Source organism: Schistocerca americana, chromosome 11, assembly GCF_021461395.2.
Source record: "Schistocerca americana isolate TAMUIC-IGC-003095 chromosome 11, iqSchAmer2.1, whole genome shotgun sequence".
NCBI lineage: Eukaryota > Metazoa > Arthropoda > Insecta > Orthoptera > Acrididae > Schistocerca > Schistocerca americana.
In genome coordinates this window covers 85,969,757-85,993,040 of record NC_060129.1, presented here as the reverse complement: position 1 = coordinate 85,993,040, position 23,284 = coordinate 85,969,757, and the positions used below count along the sequence as shown (strand labels likewise).

General features: G+C 42.3%; 1 protein-coding gene across 1 annotated transcript in view; it reads left to right on the top strand.

Annotated features, from left to right (window-relative positions):
- Nucleotides 1-6,372: 6,372 nt before the first annotated feature.
- LOC124553268 (ankyrin repeat domain-containing protein 65-like) overlaps nt 6,373-23,284 on the top strand; it is a 96,570-nt gene continuing 79,658 nt past the window's right edge. The window contains exon 1 of the mRNA XM_047127153.1: nt 6,373-6,602. Within this exon, the coding sequence (XP_046983109.1) occupies nt 6,373-6,602 (230 nt within the window). The remainder of the gene's footprint in view (nt 6,603-23,284) is intronic.

The following is a 23,284-nucleotide window of genomic DNA, read 5'->3' as shown; positions in this document are numbered from 1 at the left end:
TTGTAAAGTGTACCAAGGAACCGATTTGCAGTCAGATCAAAATTTAGTTATGATGAGGAGTGAAGTGAATTTTAAGAGAATTGTCATGAGGAATCAATGTGTAAATAAATGGATACTGAAGTGCTGAGTAATGGAATGGAAATTTGAATTTCTATGAAGTTCTAGATAATGCGATAATGAATGCCATAGCTGGTAGTTCAGGCATACAGTGGTTGACGTCTCCGAAAATGTCAATAACGAAAGTTTGAGAAATAAATGTAGGTACAAGGAGAGGAACTCTGAAGAAATATTTGTAACAATATAATGAGAAGGAAAGTTAGCAGTCACCATATGGTGGAGATGCTGAGTTGTTGATAGGCACAACAAAAAGACTCTCACAATTGAAGCTTTCGTCCATAGGCCTTCATCAACAATAGATACGCGCATGCGCGCACACACACACACACACACACACACACACACACACACACACATGGGCAAACGTAATTCACACACATGACTGCAGTCTCAGGCAACTGAAATCGTTTGAAATGTTTGACGAAAAGGAAAAGGACAAGGCAGGAATACAGCATTATGGGTTACTAAGAAATGAAATCAGTAGAAATTTGAGGGACGTAAAAGCAGAATGACTGCACGAAGAATCAGAAGAAATGAACGTAGGAAGCACACATTCGCCACATGAGAAAGTCGGAACAACCTTCAGTGAAACTAAATGCACAAGTGTCAACAAGAGTTCGAAAGGAATTCCTCTGTTAAACGTGCGGGGGAAAACAGATGGCAGAAAACGGTACGTTAGAGACCTCTATGAGTGGGAGGAACTATCTGAAGACATAAGAAAAAATGAAAGCTTAATTGGAAAACGTGGGGGACTGTCTGTTAGAGTCACATTTTAACACCGCTACAGAAAAGTTGCATACAAACAAGCCAAAATGGTCAGTTAATGTTCCTTCGGAACTTACGTGACCATTGGGAACATGGCAATCAGATGAGTATTCACATTGGTCTTTATAATCCATGAGACAAGAGTTATAACAACGGACTTGCAGAAAAGAATAATCCAAACATTCTGGAAGCGCGCAAGGCCAAATTACTGACAAGAATGGTAACAACATACAGGAGAATGGAAGACAAAGCTGAGGACCTGTTTGAGTACGCTAAATTTGGAGCAAAGGATCCAGGGCGGCCGAGCTGACCTTCGACTTGATAGAGGAAGAAATGAATAAGAAAAATCAAGAGATCTTTATTGGATATGTAAATCTTTAAATGACGACCGACAATGTGAAACAGTGAAAATGTACGAATTTTTTCTTTAAAAATAGATATGAGACAAAGGGAGAAGCAGGTAACATAGTATGTACAATAATCAATAAGGACTGGTACTCTGATGAAAGATGGTGAAAGACAGGGATGCTGGTAGTCTCCACAGATGTTCAGACTGAACACTGAAGGATGGATGGTGGAATTGAAGAATCTTCCAGGAATTTAATTTAAATTGAAAGTGAATAGGACTATGTTGGTAAAATTCACTGGTGATATTTCTTTGTTCACTGGAAGTGAGAATGAGTTGGTGAATGTAATGAACAGTGCAATGAGCACCGAATTAGGATTAATGAACTGAAGAAAGAGGAAAGTATTGGGGAGTGGCAGAAATAACATTGGTGGCAAAGTTTACTTCAGAATTAAGAACCACAAAGTAGACGAATTATATTTATTTTAATTCTTCTACCCATGAAGCCATTTCACGCTAAGGGACAAAGCATGGTTGTTGTATGGAGTAAAGTAGCATAGGAAAACAGGAATTTCCTCACAAAACAAAGTTACTAATACCAAAGATGCCTTAATTTGTGGAAGACAAATCAGAATGTACGATTGCAGCACAGTAGTGCATGAAAATGACTCGTGGATTACGGGGAAAACAGGACGGGAATTGGGGAATTCTAAATGCGATGCTATAGGAGGATGTTGAAATTAGGTGAAACTATAAAAGAGGAACTCTGGAACGTCTGTGCTGAATAGGTGATGACGGTGATATGAGGGAAACTGTGACAAGTACAAGCATCTGGGTAATAGGTTACATGTAAAGGCATCAGGGAATAACTGCCATGGTGCTAGAGGTAGCTGGAGAGTGTAGGAGTGTAGGAGAGTGTTGGGCAAGACAGAGACAGGAATGTGTACCACAAATGATTGTGGACTTTGACGTAACAGCCAGTCCCAGTAACCACACATATGCAAAGCAAAAGCTCTGCCCGCTGTAGATGATGTTTCTGTCAGTTTGAGCAACAGGTTTAGAGGGCCATGAGCACCAAAATTACAGAGGGGCGATCAAGGTGGTCCACACACTGACAAGTTGAGGCACTGCTGACGTTTGCTTCTGTTTGGTGCTTGGCGAGTATATTTCTTTTTACTAGCAGAAATGTCATGGCAAATTATTGGGTTATTTCTCCTCTCTCAATCCTGCCAAGCACCCGAAATGGTCTCCTAAATGTATGTTTGCCTGACCCCTACTAGACCATTACAATACATCTCTTGTGATGCAGCGTGTTTCACATTCAGTGCACTCATACTCTCTCCCTGCGACTAGATTTTCTGTGTACGGCATTGTCTGAATTATTGTTGGCATCGGTTTGCTGATTTTAATCAGATTAATCACTGAACTGTTGACAATAAATCACTATTTCCCCTACCAACCTGTTCTTAATTAACCCCTATCTCATGATACTACGACCTGATCCTGTGGATACCACCCAATTATTCATCTGACTGTATGTTCTGATTTTATTTCCACTTCACTTTGATGAACCTAACTAAATTTAGACTGAGAATTTACACTTTAATGAGGGAACTCACCCCATGTGAGAGACAGCAATAAGAGACTGGCGGGATGCACCGGCATTGGTGGTGGCGGTGGGCCTACACACACAAACACAAACCCAGAACACACGCTGACAACAAGAGTAGCTGTCCAGATAGTGCAAACGACTTGCCAGTGACAATCACATCAAGTTGTACCATGCGAGTGGGTTGTGCCTATTTGTATGTAGCCCACAGAACGTAACTGTCTTGCGGTTCGTCTGCTCCCTTTTCTATATTGTCTTTTACTATACATAATAAACGTCCTAGGATTGGGTGGATACCAATCCATGATGTGTGGCACCTGAAACCAAACAGTATGGAGCAAACAATGTGCTTCAGGTACAGGCATTTGTATGAGATGAGTGTCTATCTTTATAACTGTTATAATAGTAACAGATAGTAAAATGGTAAGGACAAGTGACATTTCGAAACTTCGAAAAGTATCATATTAACACAGCGAGCGACTAAGAAAATTTCTTATTGAACAACAAGTTTTGAAATGTATATGATCTCTGGGACATCATATCCAGGAAAAATTTCAAGACATTTGGCCTAACATGTGCTGTCATTACTGAATTGTCCTCTGTGGGATATGCTCATCAGTACAATGAAAATGGTACGCAGAGCAGCACCTCCATCAGGGAAACGAACTACTGGATGACGCCATAGGAGGAGAAATGAGAGTCGATTTTGGAAACATTAGTCACTAGGCCCAGAGAATAACAGAGGAATAACAAAGCTGTGGAAGACAGCATAAAAACCAAGCAGAATGGTTAAATAACATTCCTTTGGAACTTATATGATGCTTGCAGAAGGTTGCAATGAAACGACTGTTCAACTTCATCTGTACCATCTGTGACATTAGAGATAAACCAGCATTCCCAAAAAATATCATCTGTACACTTGAGATGCGAGGAAGGACCGGTAAATGCAAAAGCTTTTGCACAATGAGCTAAACAGCTAATGAATTCGAATTTCTGGCAAGATTAATATGTAGAAGAACGGGAGGAAAAACTGAGGATCAGTTAGAGAACGAAAAGATTGTATTTAACAAAGGTAAAGGCTTCAGAAAGGTAGATCTGATCTTGCATTTGATAAGGGAAGCAAGGCGTAAGGAATATCAATGGAACCTTCATTGGATTAGCCCACCTTCAAAAAGATTGACAATGTAAAATAATGTGGCACGTGAAATTCTAAAAATACAAATTTTATAGAAGACAGGAAGATTATATACGTAACTGAATGTACAATAATCAACACAGAACAGTAAAAAATTTAAAAAAGTAATACGACTAAAAAGTGGCAATACAGGGTTACAGTTAGTCTCCCCAGTTATTCAAACTTAACATCAAGGAATCGTTTGTGGAACTGAATAAACTTCACAGGAATTAAATTAAAACTGAGGGAGAAGGTATTGCATTAATAAAATTCACTGGTGATATTACAATGTTCACCAAAAGTGAATTACCAGAGCTGTTGAATGCAGTGAACAGTTGGATGAGCACAGAATTGTGATTTAAACAAAGAAAGATGAAAGTATTGCAGAGCAGTGGCACAGCTCAGTGACAAACTTATTAAAATTAGAGACCACAACGTAAAGGAATTTAAGTGATTCTGCTACCTGGGAAGCAAATTTACACAAAAAGACAAAGCCAGGTTGTTACAAGAAGTAAAGTAACACAGGAATACATCTTTATAGGAAAAATTGGGGCTTCTGGTACCAAAGATAGGCCTCGATCTGGTAACGAAATATGTGAGAATGTACATTCGGAGCACAGTATTGTATGAAAGTTAATCATAGGTTATGGGAGATACAGGAAGAGAACTGGAGCATTCATAATGGGGATGTTGAGAATAAGGTGAACTGAATAAAGGAACTGCCGAAGTTCTCTGCAGGATCTATGATACTGGCACTACAGGGAAAACTGTGAAAAGAAGGGACTGCATAATAGGATACATGTGTAGACATTAGGAAATAAATGCCATGAAAGCAGTAGAGAGTAAAACCTGTAGAGGGAGACAATGATTGGATTATATCCAACAAGTAACTGAAAACTTTGGATGCAAATACTGCTCTGGGTTAAAGAGGCTGCCCCTGCACCCCTCTTCCCAGCAATAAATGATGTAATCTCAGCACTCTAAATGTGTTGACAGAGAGAAATGTGATCTACTGTAGGCTGAGTTTCTGTTTATCATGCCTGTTGTTACTTTTTTTACTATAGTTTTAGGGCACAAAACAGCTAACGTCACAACCGCCCATTCTGTGGCTCAGTGAAGGGTAAAAACAGGAATATAAATCAGCAGCAACGGGAGCAAAACTGGAGGAGGGGCACTGAAAACGGAACGAAATCTTAGAAAAGTGCTGCTGAAGTGGGATTGTTTTCCCAGAAACGAGCTTCAAAAGACGAATCTCACCTCACTAACACTTATAAACGCAAGGACGCCATCAGCTGAGCGTGCATCATCTTCTAAAAGGGGAGAATATCAGGCGACAGCTGTAAACAGGCATACAGCGGATTAAAATAGGGGCACTCAAGTAAATGGTGTCTCTTGAGAGCAGTGGGGACAGAGCAGGGGAGAATCACCACTTAGAAACATGTCGATGGCTAAAAAGACAGAGCCGGCCGCAGTGGTCTTGCAGTTCTAGGCGCTGCAGTCCGGAACTGTGGGACTGCTACGGTCGCAGGTTCGAATGTAGGCGCAAAACATACAACAAGGAGAAGGAGAAGGTGCAGGGAAGAGGCGAGTGGGGGGGGGGGGGAAGGAATGGGGACTGGAAGGGACATGAAAAGGGAAGGTATGCAGACTGGAAAGGAAAGAGAGGTGCACGAGCTCCGGGTCCAGTGCTTGCCACGAACGTATCCATAAAAGAGTTGTGGACCCCCAGGAGGGGCTGTGGTTGCTTGGACTACCTGTTATACAGTGGTGCAATCAACGTGGTCCAGATCCTGAAGAGGGTAGGCAGTACAGACCTTCTCCTCTGACTATTGCTTTTGTTTTGATTCTTGAATAGTTTAATTCTTGTTACTAGCACAAATTTAATCAAGAACTCAAGGATTATTTCTCCTTTCTCATTTCTACCAACGACCCTAAATTGTCTCAAAACTACATTTACTCTTCTGCCTGCTACAGCATTCCTACACCCCATAATTTTTAAATGTTTACATCCTTTTAAATACAGAGTTACAGCTCTCATACTCCCTTTGACTCGATTTTCTGTGTTTGACGTTGGCTTACACATCTGAGTTAATGTTGGTTGCTTTACTGATGGTGATGGGAGTAAATCACTGAAATGTTCACAACAGATCACTCTTTTCCCTACCAACGTATTACAATGTTATTTCTCTTATGATACAAGTCCCTGATTCTGTGGATACCATCCCATTATTCATCTTCCCTTACGTTTCACCTTACTGATCCTCTTTTTATCTAGAATGAGCCCTTACATTTCATTTTTTTATTTTTGCACCTTTTCCACAATGTAGAGCTAATATGTAAGGGGGGGTTGCTCACCACAGGATGGCAGGGACTGTGGCTTCTTCAGGTGGAGGAGACGTGGGCAGTGCGGCCGCAGCAGGTGTCAGGTGTCTGGCGGGGTGCGCCGCCAGTGGTGGCAGTGGTGGTGGTGGTGGTGGTGGCGGCGGTGGCGGTGGGCCTCAGCTGCGTAGCGGCTGGTGCGCTGCAGTACAGAAAGAGGCAGAGTGTGAACTGGCTGGCGTGTCCTCGTGGGGACCTGGGGGTGGCTCACTGTAGCCAGCACTGCTGAGGGACCGTCCACACACTGGCAGACGAGACGCGCCGACCACGGGGATAGCGCTCTACTTAATAAAAATGAATTACCAGCTAATAACAATCAGTCGCACCATCGGAGCTCCCCACATCAGTCACTCACAGCACCATCCAACAGGTAGTTCAAACCCAGGTGCAGCCAGAAGGTACATACAACAGCCAACACTTGCACAAAACGTAATTACAGAGTTATTGAACAGGTCACTTCAGGTACCATCACCCTCAAAACTATCCGAACGGACTGAATTCCACTGCATCTAATTTGTAGGCACCCACATAGTGTTACTGTCTTGCAGTCCCTCTGATCTCTCTTTGGTACAGCCATTTCACTCTACAAAATGGTTACTATAGGCACCACTTGAAAAAACGGATCTGCAACACTGTGAGTCCACAATGAGACTATCACGATAATGTAAATATTACGGGACATTTTATAATTAGAAGAGTCTTCAGCGCTTATAAACTCTATTTAAATAAATGACATTTTAGAAACTAAGTTTCAACTTTAAATAACATGACGAAAACTTTTGTACTAGTCTAGCATCCACAACTCCAATCTAGCAACTGTTCTAACTAAGTACGAAAGCTCTTAAATATTGTATCAGCCACAGGTAAGCCTGTGTGTGCATGTTGAAATGACGTAGCATAAAGTTGTGTGTTCGTTGAGGATTCAACCCATCACCTAATAGGACTGTTAACTAAGCACAATAATACGTAATATACCAAATATTTCGCTGGTAGCGAGATGACAATCTGAAATGCTGAGACAAAGAATTTTGTTCCTCTCCTGGGATTTGAATCCAACTCCTATCATTGTTTTCTAGCACCAAATACACGATAAACATCTGCTTAGTTCACCAGTAGCGAGATGTGCACATGTCTGAAGTGGAAATAACGTACGAAAAGTTCTGTGTGGGGTGGGAATCTAAGCCTGCACGCAGCAACGTTCTTGACTGCACACAAGGAGACGTTGATTAACGAATTATTTTGCCAGTTGCTGGGAGTGACATGTTTTAACCTGAAATGATGGCTTGAAAAGTTTTCTGTGTGACGGAGTATAAAACAACACCAATGGTCGTCCCAGACAAGAGACACAGAGGCGATAAAAACCATAATTACTTTTCTCCTTTAGTTTGATGTGCACATACTACAATTTCAAATGACACAATGAAAACCTTCGCAGCCAACCACGATTACAACAGATGGTAATTACTACGTACATACCCCTGGGAAGCATTTCTTAGCTCAAAAGACCTTCATTACACCAGATGCGTACTGTTACATTCTCAGGGCTCACATTAGCCTTTAATTGACATTTTTTTCTCAGGACCAACATTTTCTTTTTATAAAGCCAAGGCCCAATGGTTCAAATGTCCACCAGGCCATCCTGATTTACGTTTTCCTTTATTTCCTTAAATCGATCAACAGAAATGCTGAGACTTTTCCTTTGAAAGGGCACTATCGATTTCCTTCCCCACATTTGGGATCTGTAGATTCTGCTTAGTCTCTCAAGGTCTTGCAATCGATGGACGTTTAACCCTAAATTACTTTTTTTCTTTCTTCCTCAACATTTCCCATTTAATTCAACTGTCACACTAAAGTTGATTGGTGGCTTGCCAATAATCGATTGGGCTATACTAATAAACCATCACATGAAAACAATCCTATCGAAATGGGAAAACTATTTTCCGATGTGATTTCTTCGACACACTTACCACATACATGCACAAAATAATTCGTGTACTGCCGGCCGTTGTGGACGAGCGGTTCTAGGCGCTTCAGTCTGGAACCGCGCGACCGCTACGGTCGCAGGTTCGAATCCTGCCTCGGGCATGGATGTGTGTGATGTCCTTAGGTTAGTTAGGTTTAAGTAGTTCTAAGTTCTAGGGGACTGATGACCTCCGAAGTTAAGTCCCATAGTGCTCAGGGCCATTTGAATTTGAATTCGTGTACCGTTGTCGAATGCGTAAACAACAATCCTTATTACCTTCAAAAATAATTCATCACTTCCAGAATAATTTACAGCTTCAAATAAAAAATTACAATTGATAAATATACTTTTATTCCAACCTGTATGAGAACACATCAAGCAAAATCTCTACGACCTTATGCATGGATCTCCTTGTTTCAGTTAATTATACCTCTTTAGGCTACATGTATCAATGTAGTATACTAAATGAGAAAAAAATTGTGCACTTTCTTACACAATTGCATGATACTTTTTTCTAGGCCTCCTTCCACACCCCTACAGTCTTTGGTACATTTTTCCACGTGGAATCTATCCGGAGTGATCATCTGTGATATGTAAACTACATTTACTGAAGACAAGCCTCGTCTTTGCCAAGATCGATGGTGTTAATAATAACAGAAGAAATTATAGTATCGAATGACAGCTTCAAAAAACTATTACTTTGGATAAACGAAGTTGCTTAGTAGCTTAATACCACTTCACACTGAAAAATAAATTCCTTCTGAAAATATAAAAAAGGAAAGAGACTACCAGAATAACAATGGCCCATTCTCAGAACACAACAGTGACTGTTTATGATTAACTTCCTTATAAACCAAATGCGTCTCTTCTCTTAGTAAAATTATAAGCCGCTACCAAAAAAATAAAACACTAGAAAATAATTAACTGCCCTTGACACAATTACACACTACTGCAGTTATAAATATGACAACATTATCAGGAGAACGTTCTCAAATTTGATTGATACTTGTTGCCGAGTTTACTTTGTATGATCCAGTACTGGTGTAACCATAAACTTTTATAAAGTCACAGCTGCTCAGATGGGAGACAACACTTCCTGCAGAAATTTCCGCATCTTACGATAATGCCAGTAGTGCAGCTGACCGTTATGTTGTTTTATTTCAGCGATTACAAAATCAAGTCGAAAACACACATTGAGTAGCTGAGGCAATTAGTGAACATCGATATGGATTAACAAGGAAAAGAATGAACCTCCAGGGAAACAGAATGCTCATCCAATGAGAAGCATCATTTGTTAACTGCAGAGCAATGGTAAAGCACTGAGAGTAGTTCAGTGGTCTGTTGAAATGACTCTAGCTTCATATGCACAAGGTCTGCGTTCGAGTCACCGATCAGCCAAACACTTAACACGTACGAACAGGCCCTCTTCAGCTCTGCTTACTTCTCTCATACGACTTAAGGTTGCACTTGTCTTCCTAACCTACAATAAACACGACATACCTTCACTACCTACTGGAGGAGAGTCAGTGTAGGTTGGGCCATGACAGAGGCAGAAGTCCAGCAAGTGGAAGCTCACCATTAACCTTCCTTACACCAGAAATTTTATTTCATTACTGAACCATGTAAAGTGACAAGGGACGTATTCCTGAGATGTTGAAAACGTTGGTACTGACCTGGGAGTCCAACTCAGACATCCCTTTGCCATGTCTTACACTTTTCGGACAAAACAGTTCCATCGTTTTGTGTTGTTCCCAACATACCAAAGCCATCCAGGTTTCAATTAAAAGCGCAGGTAAGGTTTTAAATAGTGGTCGCGTACAGAAATTTCTATTGGGTGATTTCAGGTTGTGGCATTTGCACTGAAAATCATAGGTGAAAAGCAATCATGTTTTTAATATTTCTGCATGCAATGTCAACAACAGCGATTGATGCGGGTTTCGACTCTCAATCATTTCAGATTTATAAATTACACTCCTAGTTACAGGTGAAAAACTGTTTCACAGTGAACACCTCTTCGTGTGACGTCAGTTCGTTCAAAATGGTTCAAATGGCTCTGAGCACTATGGGACTTAACATCTATGGTCATCAGTCCCCTAGAACTTAGAACTACTTAAACCTAACTAACCTAAGGACATCACACACATCCATGCCCGAGGCAGGATTCGAACCTGCGACCGTAGCCGTCGCGCGGTTCCAGACTGTAGCGCCTAGAACCGCTCGGCCACAACGGACGGCACGTCAGTTCGTGATAGCATGTACAGTGTTAAGTGTCCCAGTCGGCGCAGAATTTTTCCTCGCCTAATTTCTAGGTCAGACAGGAGCATATCTCGCTAGTGGTGAAGTAAACCGACATTGTACATCTATACGTGGCTAGGAAACAACGATGATATGTGCTGGGTTCGAAATGCAGTAAGGCAACACTTTGTTGTGTAATCATTTCAGTTTCATCATCTGTCTAGTGGCGAAAAATTTTGATTCGTACCATTTTATTGTGCTCCATTCACAATCCCCGCCCAAAACAAAACTTCATGCAACAAAATGTTTGAACATTCACACACGCTGGTACATATAGTTAAAATGATTGTCAAGATCTGTCGTGGTTATTTAGCAGAGACAATAGTGCCTGGACTGGAGGCCTGGATCCCAGTCCAGTACAAATGCATGTCGTTTGAAGCTGAATCTTGCCTTTTTCTAATGTCATCTATTGTGATCAACTTGAGTTTACAAGCATTGAGGACTGTCAAATCTAGTTACGGATTTCCTGTTATTTACGGTATTGTGGTATTGGTTTTCATATGGATAATAGCCGTGAAGGGCAGTTTTCTCCAGTGGTCTCTTGTAGTACAAATTTTGTATAGTGAAATGACTGTATCGGAAAGAGAGCAGACAAACTGCAAGACGGTTATGTTATGTGGTTGTGTACAAACCAAGTGGAATGCAGTTCAGGTCATTCGGCTACTCTGAGAATGATAACACGTCCATATCAATTGGACAGGCACGACACTCTTCTGGTTATGAAAGAAATTTTAATGTAATTAACGTGACACTTCGATCATCAGACAGCGTTGAAAGCATGTTTTAAGGACTGGAAGATAGTGGAACGGTCGAAAAGATGTTTCAAGCTGAGTGTGAGAAAGAATTCAGTACATCAGGCGGTGCAGGAGGGTGAAAATCATGATTTAACGACAGAAAGAGGCTGTGGCAGTGTGAAATTGACCTGTTATAACAGTATTATCACATAAATCTAAATTTCATCCAAGAATTACAGTTGTCAGAAAAGTGTTTTTCAAGCGAGCTTCCTCTCTTAGTAGCACACATGAAACCATGAGGCAGTTAAAGGAAGCTGTGTCATTCTCCAGTCACGGAAAAACAAACACCGTATGTGTGTGTGTGTGTGTGTGTGTGTGTGTGTGTTTGTGTGTGTCTGTGTGTGATGATATTGTTGTCTGTAAGTGGTGCTGTGGACTTGTTACGGAAATAAAATGAAGTTTGTCCTCAACATACAGTAGACGTGAATGATAAATTTCATTGGTAAACTGACGTCTAGAAGGCCTGCATGGAAACAAGGGGAGGAGGATGAATATGGGATCATGAGACATCCCCCCACGGAAAATAGAAAAGCACTGTATCAATTCACTGGGTGAAGTAAAAATAAGTCTGCTTGTATGCGGTTGGATGCATCTTATTTTAATTGCTATTAAAATCCTAGACCCCTGTGGTGTATACAATTTGAGCGTTTTGGTAAGTATAATTTTTGAGGGAGAGCGGGAGGGGGGGGGGGAGGGGGGGAGAGGCGAGGAAGGGAATCAGACAGTAAAGGACGGTTGCAGCCCGGAAACTGAACATTGTATGTGTGTCAAACTGACACCCAGTAGTGTGGGAAATACGAGGCAGTGACCTGGATGAAGATCACGAATCACGCCAAGGACCTAATATACATCAAGATAATTTGTAAAATCTTCAGAAAGATTACTGTTAGTAAAAAGATTACCATTAATAAAAACTTTCTCAAACTTAAAAGCTCGTGTCATTTCCCACAGCGTGCAGGACAAGTTTGGAGTAATGTAGAGAAGTACATTTACGTGTGCTGTTTCAAATTTTTTTGAAGAACGTAAACAGCAGTTGTAATATGTTCGTTGTTTCAAACATGATCATATTGTTCTTTATTGAGTAAAGGAGAAACACACTAAATGAATTACAATACAGGCTATAAGTTCGTTTAAATTGGTTTGGGGAACGCAGGTTGTGTCACCTCAAACAACGTTTCCAGTATGTCAAATAGCGCATAAAATACCACTTAAGTATTAAAATCTCGTTGAAAAATAAATTATGATTTATCAGTGTTGTTGGCTATTAGACTTGTACAGACATATGTAACTGTAAGATGGTGCAGGAAAAAAAGAAGAAATTTTGGTCTCGGAGACTTTTAATGTTCTGACTATCAAAGGTGGAATAGCAACAGCAGTAGGTAGGATAGATAATGCCATAGGACGTGCCACAGTAGGACGAAAGTGTGTGGTACTCATTGGGTGGCTATAGTGAAACCACAGAGCAATAGAGACAGGCAGACAAGGGTGGGATACGTGTTAATCGAAGACGCAGTAAACCATCTTATTCTGTGTGTCACAGAGGGGAATATATCCAAGTACTGCACGAGCTTTATATAACGGGTGAGCAGAGAGGAGAACGAAATGAGGTGGGAAGACTCAGTTTTACGGGACCAGCCGGAGCCGCCGCGAGTCCTGGCTTGTCGTGCAGTCAGGTGGTCTGAGGCTGCGAGAGGTGTGAGCAGCCATACACTGGAGCACCGGTGATTCCTCCACCTGGTTTTCATCTTCCATACAAGCCCTGACAGCGACCCATTATTCTTTCATATAACGTGCCTTTAGAGCAATTCAAAATCTTCCGTGTACTGTTTCGATTTAGTGAGAAGAAAGAATTATGTTGAGAAAGTTACTGACATTAGGCTTGCACGTAGAAAAAAAAGTGACACACAAGTATGCAACAGACTGAGGTATGAATAGCGATTACTCTGTCTGCTTTAATACACAAAGAAAATTCTACAGATCAACATGAGCAACTGAAAACTGTGAAACCGAGCGAGGTGGCGCAGTGGTTAGCACACTGGACTCGCATTCGGGAGGACGACGGTTCAATCCCGCGTCCGGCCATCCTGATTTAGGTTTTCCGTGATTTCCCTAAATCGCTCCAGGCAAATGCCGGGATGGTTCCTCTGAAAGGGCACGGCCGACTTCCTTCCCTAATCCGATGAGACCGATGACCTCGCTGTTTGGTCTCTTTCCCTAAAACCAACCAACCAAAACTGTGTGGTGTCCGTCGTAAGTGACTTACTTGGTCGTCGTCTTTATGCAGCGTGACACTATTCAAAGGTGTCTCACTGTCGTCAGCCGCAGAGGCAACTAAACAACTTTAAACGTTACTGTATGTGAACAGGCTCACAGCAACCCGTACAGGCTCCCGCCTGCATACTACACACGCCACTGTGTCTGAGCCTGTGCTGGGCAGTGCAGCTTTGCGTCCACAGCAGACTGGCTCGTGCCGTACTCACACAGTAGTGGACGTACCCCTTGTCCTGACACTTTACGCCAAAACCTATAGAACCACTTTTTATACACATGTAGTTTAATAGAGTAATGTCTATAAACTGACCGTCACCACCGAGCAGCCCTTACAGCTAACTATCGATACTTCTACGAGTGAAAGGCAGACCTGTCTCGAGCGACAGTCGATAAATGTGGTCCATCACCTGTCAGTTCCAGCACCGTCATATCCTGGCTGTGTCGGACTGATGACACTGGTGAACAGCTGCGTACCTTAAATAATACCATCTTCAAGAGTTACCTTTTCATTCAGCACATTTTATTTGCACGGCTAGCTCCAGAAATGGTAGATATCTCATTTCCATAACTTTTTCTACAGCGGGATCTTACTTGGTCTGGAAAGCGCTTGAAATGGAAGTATATCAAAACACTAAAATGGTAGTAAAGAAGAATAGTAGTACTTTATTCGACGAGATATTCTACCTTTTACCCGTTATTCAAGAAAACAACATTGTTTTATGACTGGAATGTGTATCATTCGTCACTTAACAAGCAGTCGTGCATGTAGCCTTGCAGGAGTTGTTTCACACAGGGGATCAACGACCTACTGAAACCCTGAGAGTGTTTCTGGGAAACACTGCATACGGGAAGCAGGCCTACTCAGCCTGTAACTCATTCTCGGCACTTCTCAAATAGTCGAACAGGACAGCACCCAAAAACCAAGCACAGCACAACATGTCAGAGCCAGCTGTTGAGAATACCCTCTCCCTTCAACTAACATGTATACTATCATTTTGTACATGAAGTCACGGTACCTCGGCATTGCAAATGGTATTGATACCAGTAGATAAAGTTCATTGATATAGTTTCTCTACTACAAGGTCTAATTTTGGCTGAAGAAGTTCTCAAAATATGGTTCACATGGCTCTAAGCTCTATGGGACTTAATATCTGAGATCATCAGTCCCCTAGACTTAGAACTGAGTAAACCTAACTAATCTAAGGACATCACACACATCAATGCCCGAGGCAGGATTCGAACCTGCGACCGTAGCAGCCGCGTGGTTCCGGACTGAAGAGCCTAGAACCGCTCGGCCACCGCGGCCGGCTAAGATATTCTCAGTTACTGCTTATATTGATTGTGTAGACTGTGTGCATTACATCCCCTGACTCGTTCTCTGACTCACACCAGAAATCACTATCTGTTTACTGGATTTACTTCGCTTCACTAATAACAGTCTCTGAATAATCCATTTTAAAAAACAACAATTCGAAACAGTTCCGTATAAGTCAAGAATTAACATGGGCTAGGTGTGAGCAATGAACGTGAAAGGTTGGCTGTATACTCTTATGTGAAATATAAGTGTGTGAGAAAAACTGTCTCTGGATCTTGAAAGAAACATTTTAATTTCTATCCATAGAAAGAATATTGACTTACAAAAGGAAAAGTTACTGAACATTTTAGATAGTTGTCCATCCAGCCGAAATAGTAAATTTATTTCCATAAAAAGATGAAGCCACATGTTCAGAAACACACTTTGGTGAAAAAAAAAAAGCGTTCGGGACTGCTGGTGATTACACACACACACACACACCACGCTGTCGTCGCACTGCTCCAGCGACAGCCGAGTCCCTCCAGACTGGAGGACAGCTGCCGCCACACATGCAGACAGACGTCGCTACCAGTGGCCACGCCCACAACACAGCCTAAAGTGTCCACAGGTGACTGTTCAGACGTCGACGGACGCGTAGAACTGGGGGGGACGAGGCACGACCAAGCCTGGAACACTGCCAGACAAGCGTCACAGACGCAGCGAGGCCACACCTGCACCACATCATTAGCTATGAAGCAGATTTGTTGAGTCAGATGAGCAACTGTCAGTTTGAGACGGAATAATAAGTAGCTTACGTTGGTAGTTCTGCAAACTTCACTAGAGGAACGTTGTAAACGAACATGTGTTAATTTCACCCATGCAACCACACGTCGACCTTGTAACCACCTCCTACAGCTGCAGACAAAACGGAATCTGAGGAGCAAATGTTAATTCATCTACATCTAAATCTACATCTACATAAACATCTACATGGATGCTCTGCAAATCACATTTAAGTGCCTGGCAGAGGGTTCATCGAACCACCTTCACCATTCTCTATTATTCCAATCTCGTATAGCGCGCGAAAAGAATGAACACCTATCTTCCGTGCGAGCTCTGATTTAGCTTATTTTATCGTGGTGATCGTTCCTCCCTCTGTAGGTCGGTCTCAACAAAATATTTTCGCATTCTGAGGAGTAAGTTGGTGATTTGAATTTCATGAGAAGATTCCGTCGCAACAAAGAAAGCCTTTCTTTTAATGACTTCCAGCACAAGTCCTGTATCATTTCTGTGACACTCTATACCATAAAAAATGATTAAAATGGCTCTGAGCACTATGGGACTTAACTGCTGAGGTCATCAGTGCCCCAGACTAACCTAAGGACATCACACACATCCATGCCCGAGGCAGGATTCGAACCTGCGATCGTAGCGGTCGCGCCGTTCCAGACTGAAGCGCCTAAAACCACTCGGCCACCCAGGCCGGCTCTCTCCCATATTTCGCGATAATACAGAACGTGCTGCCTTTCTTTGAACTTTTTCGATGTACTCCGTCAGTCCTATCTGGTAAGTATCCCACACCACGCAGCAGTATTCTAAAAGAGGACGGGCAAGCGTAGTGTAGGCAGTCTCCATAGTAGGTCTGTTACATTTTCTAAGCGTCCTGCCAACAAAACGCAGTCTTTGGTTAGTCTTCCCCACAACATTTTCTTTGTGTTCCTTCCAATTTAAGTTGTTCGTAATTGTAATACCTAGGTATTTAGTTGAATTTGCGGCACTTAGACTGATTTATCGCTTAACCAACGACTTCCTTTTAGCGCTCATGTGGATGACCTCACACTTTTCGATATTTAGGGTCTACTGCCACTTTTCGCACCATTCAGGTATACTTTCTAAATCGTTTTGCAGTTTGTTTTGACCTTCTGATGACTTTATCAGTCGATAAACGACAGCGTTATTTGCAAACAACCGAAGACGGCTGCTCAGTTTGCCTTCAAAATCGTTTATATAGATATGGAACAGCAAAGGGCCTATAACTCCACCTTGGCGAACGCCAGAAATCAGTTCTGTTGTACTCGATGATTTTTTATCAGTTACAACGAACTGTGACCTCTCTGACAGGAAATGACAAATCGAGTCAAATAACTGAGACGATATTCCATAAGCACGCAATTTCACTACGAGCCGCTTGTCTGGTACAATGTCAAAAGCCTTCCTGAAATTGAGAAATACTTAGTCGATCTGAAATCCCTTGTCAATAGCACTCAACACTTCATGTCAATAAAGAGCTAGTTGTCTTTCACACGAACCATTTTTTCTAAACCCATGTTGACTGTGTGTCAATAGACAGTTTCCTTCAAGGTAATTCATAATGTTCGAACACAATATATTTTCTAAAATCTAGCTGCATATCGACGGTAACGATATGGGCCTGTAATTTAGTGGATAACTCCTACTACCTACCTTGAATATTGGTGTGACCTGTGCAACTTTCCATTCTTTGGTTACGGATCTTTCGTCGAGCAAACGGTTGTATATGGTTGTTAAGTATGGAGCTAAGCATACTCTGAAAGGAAACTAATTGGTATAGACTCTGGAGCAGAAGACTTGCTTTTATTAAGTAATTTAAAGTTGCTTCACTACTCCGAGGATGATTACTTCTACGGTACTCATGTTGGCAGCTGTTCTCGATTCGAATTCTGGAATATTTACTTCGTCTTCTGTTGAGGAGGCATTTCGGAGGTCTGTGTTTAGCAACTCTGTTTTGGAAGCACTGTCTTCGATAGTATCTCCATTGCTATCGCGCAGAGAAGGCATTGATTGTTTCTAGCCGCTAACATATTTCACATACGACCGGAATCTCTTTGGCTGTTCTGCCAGGTTTCGAGACAAAGTTCCGTTGTGGAAATTGCTATAGGCATCTCGCATTGAAGTCCGCGGTAAATTTCGAGCATCTGTAAATGACCACCAATCTTGGGGATTTTGCGTCTTTTTAAATTTGGCATGTTTGTTTCGTTGTTTCTGCAACTGCGTTCTAACCCGTTTTGGGTACCAAGGAGGAACAGCTCCGTCGTTTGTTAATTTATTTGGTATAAATCTCGAAATTGCTGCTAAGACGTAACAGTCTCCTGAAAACAATAACAGACGAAAATACGAATGGGAAAAGAAGCAGAGGAACATGGCAGCTGAAATACCTCATTGAAGTTATGAAAGATGTCAGCTGCAACTGTACTGCAGAAATGAAGGGACCAGAGACGTGGGGACTGGAGATGCACTACCAAACATGATTGGACTGCACACTAACACACACACACACACACACACACACACACACACACACACACACACACACACACACACACCGTTAGCGTTAAATCAAGGTTGCTTTCGTCCTAACTAATTTCACTCCTTGTTTCCCACATGTGTAGTTCAGGTAACAACAAAAAAATTACACATATACCAAATTTTATCTATCTCAGTGTTAGATCTCTCGTTCTGCAACACACTCATACAGAACTTGCAAAGCTGCGACTGATGACAGTTTTCTGACTCAGTTTCTCACAGTTTCCAGTGACGTGTTATGCCTGCTCAGGAACACTACTGCTGTAACGCAGGACTGAGTTCATCGACTGGATGTCAAAATGTTTTGATTCGTACACTGAAGGTAAATTAGCGCGGGACCTTGCCTTATAATGTCTTCTTGCACATATTTATAGTTCCGAATGATTTCTGTCACACAGACAACACATACAAACGAAAGTACTCCTGACAGATGACTAGCAGGTGTTATAGCAGTTTATAACTTTGTAGTCCACGTCGTGTGACTTCCTTCATAGAGCCAAAGTCATGCTGTCTGAGGAGTTTGTTTGTCTTCGACCCTCTCTTTTTTTCTCCACTTGTACAATTAACGCTTCGATTTAGGATAGCGGTTACACCGAGACAAGCTGGTATTTGAAACACTGGAAGGTTTGCAACGGAGTAAACTGACGGACTGTGAGTACTCTTGTCGTTTAGGTCTTACGTTTGTACTGTTCTGCAGTGTGACTCATTCTGCAGTCCAGACCTATTTGGACAACGTGTGTGTAAGGCACAGTACGTAACGCGACACCCACCATCTGGTCTCTGTGCACCTGAGACACGATCCCATACCAACACTCCTGCGCTAACTTTTCCCAACGACAAGAGCGTAATTCGATCCTCTGCTCAAGTGAACCGAAAACCTTATAGCGATAGATTCAACAGATCACATCACAAATAAGGAAGCTATACATCTCCCTAGGTGTTACCTCATGTGTAGCCTACACTTACGACAGATTGTCACACTGACCTCTTTCAGCTGAAGGAAACGCTTTTCCACTTTTGGAAGGTGAGACGGGTGGTCGAACACAGAGCAGACAGAAAGGAATCGCACAGAGGGTACAGGGCAGGGGCCAGCGAGACCGCTGCAGAGCCGTCGCAGGCAGCTAGCTGGCGGGGGCGGTCGCCCCTGCTGTCTGCAGAGCTCAGCTGGCAGGCAGACACACACACACACACACATACACACACACACACACACACACACACACACACACACAGAACTCACTGACAGGGGGAGGGACCGCGGCTACCCTTCAACGCCAGCATCTGTGGTATGTGCAGGCGTCCGCCGCAAATGAAAATGAGCGACATAGCAGCTCCATACAGCCAAGCGAACTGCGGCATGCTTCGGTCGCTGCGTGAGCCACTCATGGCAACCTGGTTCCCAGGTGGCGGTTGGGGCAGGGGGAACAGTTTAGAACAATAATCTCAGGATCGTGAGTACGAGTCCCTCTACGGAAACTTATCGATTTTTTTAAATTTATTTCCATTTAACTTTTAAAGTGGAATTGATCTTCCTTAGTATTCTGAAACATTAACACGGAAAGCAGTGATATTCTCGGCATGTTACACATGCTGCAAACGCTGAATTTTTACAGTTACATGCTTGTTTTTAGGATTTCCGAGGAAAACAAACTTGATTTAGACACATAAAAAGTCCTCCCTCAGTGCGTAGCTTGGCAGCAAACCACACGTAACACATCATTTCGCCAAATATTGCCGAAGATAGCTGGTGATGTAGAATGGAATATATTTTGACGCAGTCTTCTTTGGATGTCATTTCCTTTTCTCTCACGATGAGACAAGAATGGTTGTGAAGCTTTTTGATCAAATTCTGTGCCCGACGACGGCGGACTGCATTTCGTGAAGAATCACTTTCAACAGTGCACGACGGCGATCGTTTAGCTTGAAAAATCTCGTCGTATATTTGTGGATTTGTTTGCCTTTCCGTTTTATCAAAATATTAACATTTACCATGTGCTGAGCCTTACTTTGGGTTTTTTGAAATGTAAGTAGCGCAGAGAGTGACAGGAAAGTTATTTATCGAATATTCCGTCGGTTCTTGCACGAACATAAGCATTTATGTACGCATCTGGCACCTCTTGGAATAAAAGAGAGATCATTTTCTGCATTGAAGAGCAACCCAGCAGGCAGATGCAGGAGCTAAGTGACGAACATTTGGATCATCATTTATTTGTCATATTGCTTTTAGTGGCGGCAGTCTCTGAAGAGATGCCTGGCACACGTTTGATGCAGCTCTTTCCATCTGAGCAGAGGGGTGCGTCTTCAAGGGAACTGGATACTGTCAGGAAAGAAAGGCGTCCGGGAGCGACTGGCTGTGTCCTACAGTAAGGGACCAACTTCGGCGTTTGCCTAAACTGAAAATGAGAATCCACTGATAATCATTTTCAGCGTTGGCGGCGGATGGATTCAGACCATCTCGCCTCCCGAATCCAAGGATTGCTAGCTCAGCGATTCAACTCGCAGACCTACCGGAAGTCTGTGGACAATGTAGGAAAACCGGTTGTTGTACACTGCTTTACAATAAAATGAAATGCATCCTGTGCGGCTACTCCCAGAGGAGGTTCGATTCCTCCCTCGGGCATAGGTGTAAGTGTTTGTCCTTAGGATGATTTAGGTTAAGTAGTGTGTAAGCTTAGGTACTGATCACCTTAGCAGTTAAGTCCCATAAGATTTCACACACATTTGAACTTTTTTTTTAAATGCATCGCAACAAACGATGGAATTTATTTTCCTTTACATTGCGTGTTTAGTCATTTGACAGTGCATAAATGAGTGCTTATTTTAACATTTAATTGTGCATGGAATTGCTGGCTTGAGGGGAGAGATGAAGGGCGCTGCCGGCTTGGAGGAATTCAAGCAGCCCGCTTTTGGAAACGAACGAACTACAGAATGTGTTGTCATCCTTCCGCTCTCCAATCCCCCCCCCCCCCCCCAAAAAAAAAAAGTTCCACATTGGAACTGATTTTCATAACTGATACTACCCAAGTGACCAGATTCGGTGATAATTTGCCATTTCCTCTACTAATGACAGAATACTCAGCAATTTCTTTTTGAAGTAATACAGCCATCACCATTTAGGCGATATTTTTCTTTATCAGCGCGATTTTTGAGCAACATAGCAGAATCCAAGTGTATTTTTATGCACTGATTTTAATTTAATGTTATTTTCCATAATATTTAGCGCTCCTTAGCCTTGTGAAATACTGAAATATTGCAACCCCAAAGATGTACTTGCCTCCAAATAGCGACTCCATGTTAAACTTGAACTGCTATAGGCAGGTAATTAGGCTATTACGGTAGTGCGTACATACTCTCAACTTACCATAACGCTGGCGGACGAATCAAAATTTGCTTGTCTCTTCTTTCTTGTCAGTAACTTCAGCTGAAATTACCGATTGAATTGGTTAACAAAACTGAACTCAAGCAAGGCCAACAATTGGTTTTGGCTAAGAGATCGATGGGCGGTAGCGGTAGCTACAAATGTGTCGACAACTGAAATCTATCTTTGATCTTACTGACTACTGATAGTGCGAATTCCCCTTTCCGTCATGAGATTTGAAAATCAAAATATATTTCAATATCACTACATGGCAACTACGTGGTTTAGATGATAGCGGAGGGTGGGGGGGGGGGGTTGCACCATTTCGTGCAGTTAGTTTTGCTGCTGCAGGATGCGTTCCTTCTTTATTTGCTCTTAGTGCTACTGGGAGCGGCTGCCATCTCTCTCTCTCTCTCTCTCTCTCTCTCTCTCTCTCTCTCTCTCCCTCCCCCTCTCTCTCTCTCTGTGCGTGCGTGTGTGTGTGTGTGTGTGTGTCTATAAATTACTGTACGCATGGTCTAGGCGTAACGTATTTGACTGATAACCACGACGTCCTTCGTCTTCGGTACCAATCTCGCCACTGATTAAATTTTGAATAAAAACCATCAGCATAGGCGGCCGTAGACTTCCTGCATAGAAAGTCACCCTCGTTCGGCCAGCGGCCTTGTCAGAGAGGGCAGAGGAGGGGGCAGAGGTCCAGGGCGCCCTCTCGCTTCTGAAAGGCCGAAGAATCTGCCACGATCGACGGTATGAGGATGCAGAAGGCAATGGAAACCACTGTGTTGGTACTTAGTAGGTGATAAAACATTTTGTCACTGCAAAAATTTGTAAGAGCAAGTACGGATTTGTCGGAAAAACTTAACTACAATTCTATATCATAAGCATTCTAATCATTGAGAATGACAGAAAAACATTACAAGAAAAGGAAAAGAAAATCGTAACCATCTTTTTTGTTACTCTTTTTTTGCGAAATGGCCTTCTGGCTTGTTCTAGCGAATGTCTGAACTGAGCGGAACTCTTGATTTGTGTGTTAATGTACTCCACACTGCATCAGAGACATCGTACAGTCGAAACCGGTTGTAACGACGTAGAAGGAACCGAGGGTTTACGGTAGTTACATCCGACAGTTGCGCAAACCGGTTTTTGCTTTGGTTTTTAACAAAATTTTCGTGTCTGTAAGTTTTAGGCTGTCATGGAGTTGACTGTTGAAAAAGTAGCACAGATACAGAACACATACAGTACCTAAAAAGCACTATTTGTGGAGAGGGACTGAAGAATATTGTGCAGTATGTTCAGCAATAAAATGCCATCAAAACTCGAAAACCTTCAATAAGTGAAGAAAGAAGGAGCAACAATGTAAACTGTTCACTCACGTCGGACATGGTCTTGGACGGTGAAAGAGATAAAGTGTTGGGCACTTTTAGAACTTGAACTGAGTGCTGTGTGGTAGAGCAGTCAGGAAGGACACCCCTGAGCTTCAGTCACTGTTTCATGAAATTTAACCAAGGGTACCAAGGTGAAGACAGACCACTCTGTACATACGTTACAGGCAGGCCTACACTTCCTCCTAAGTTTCT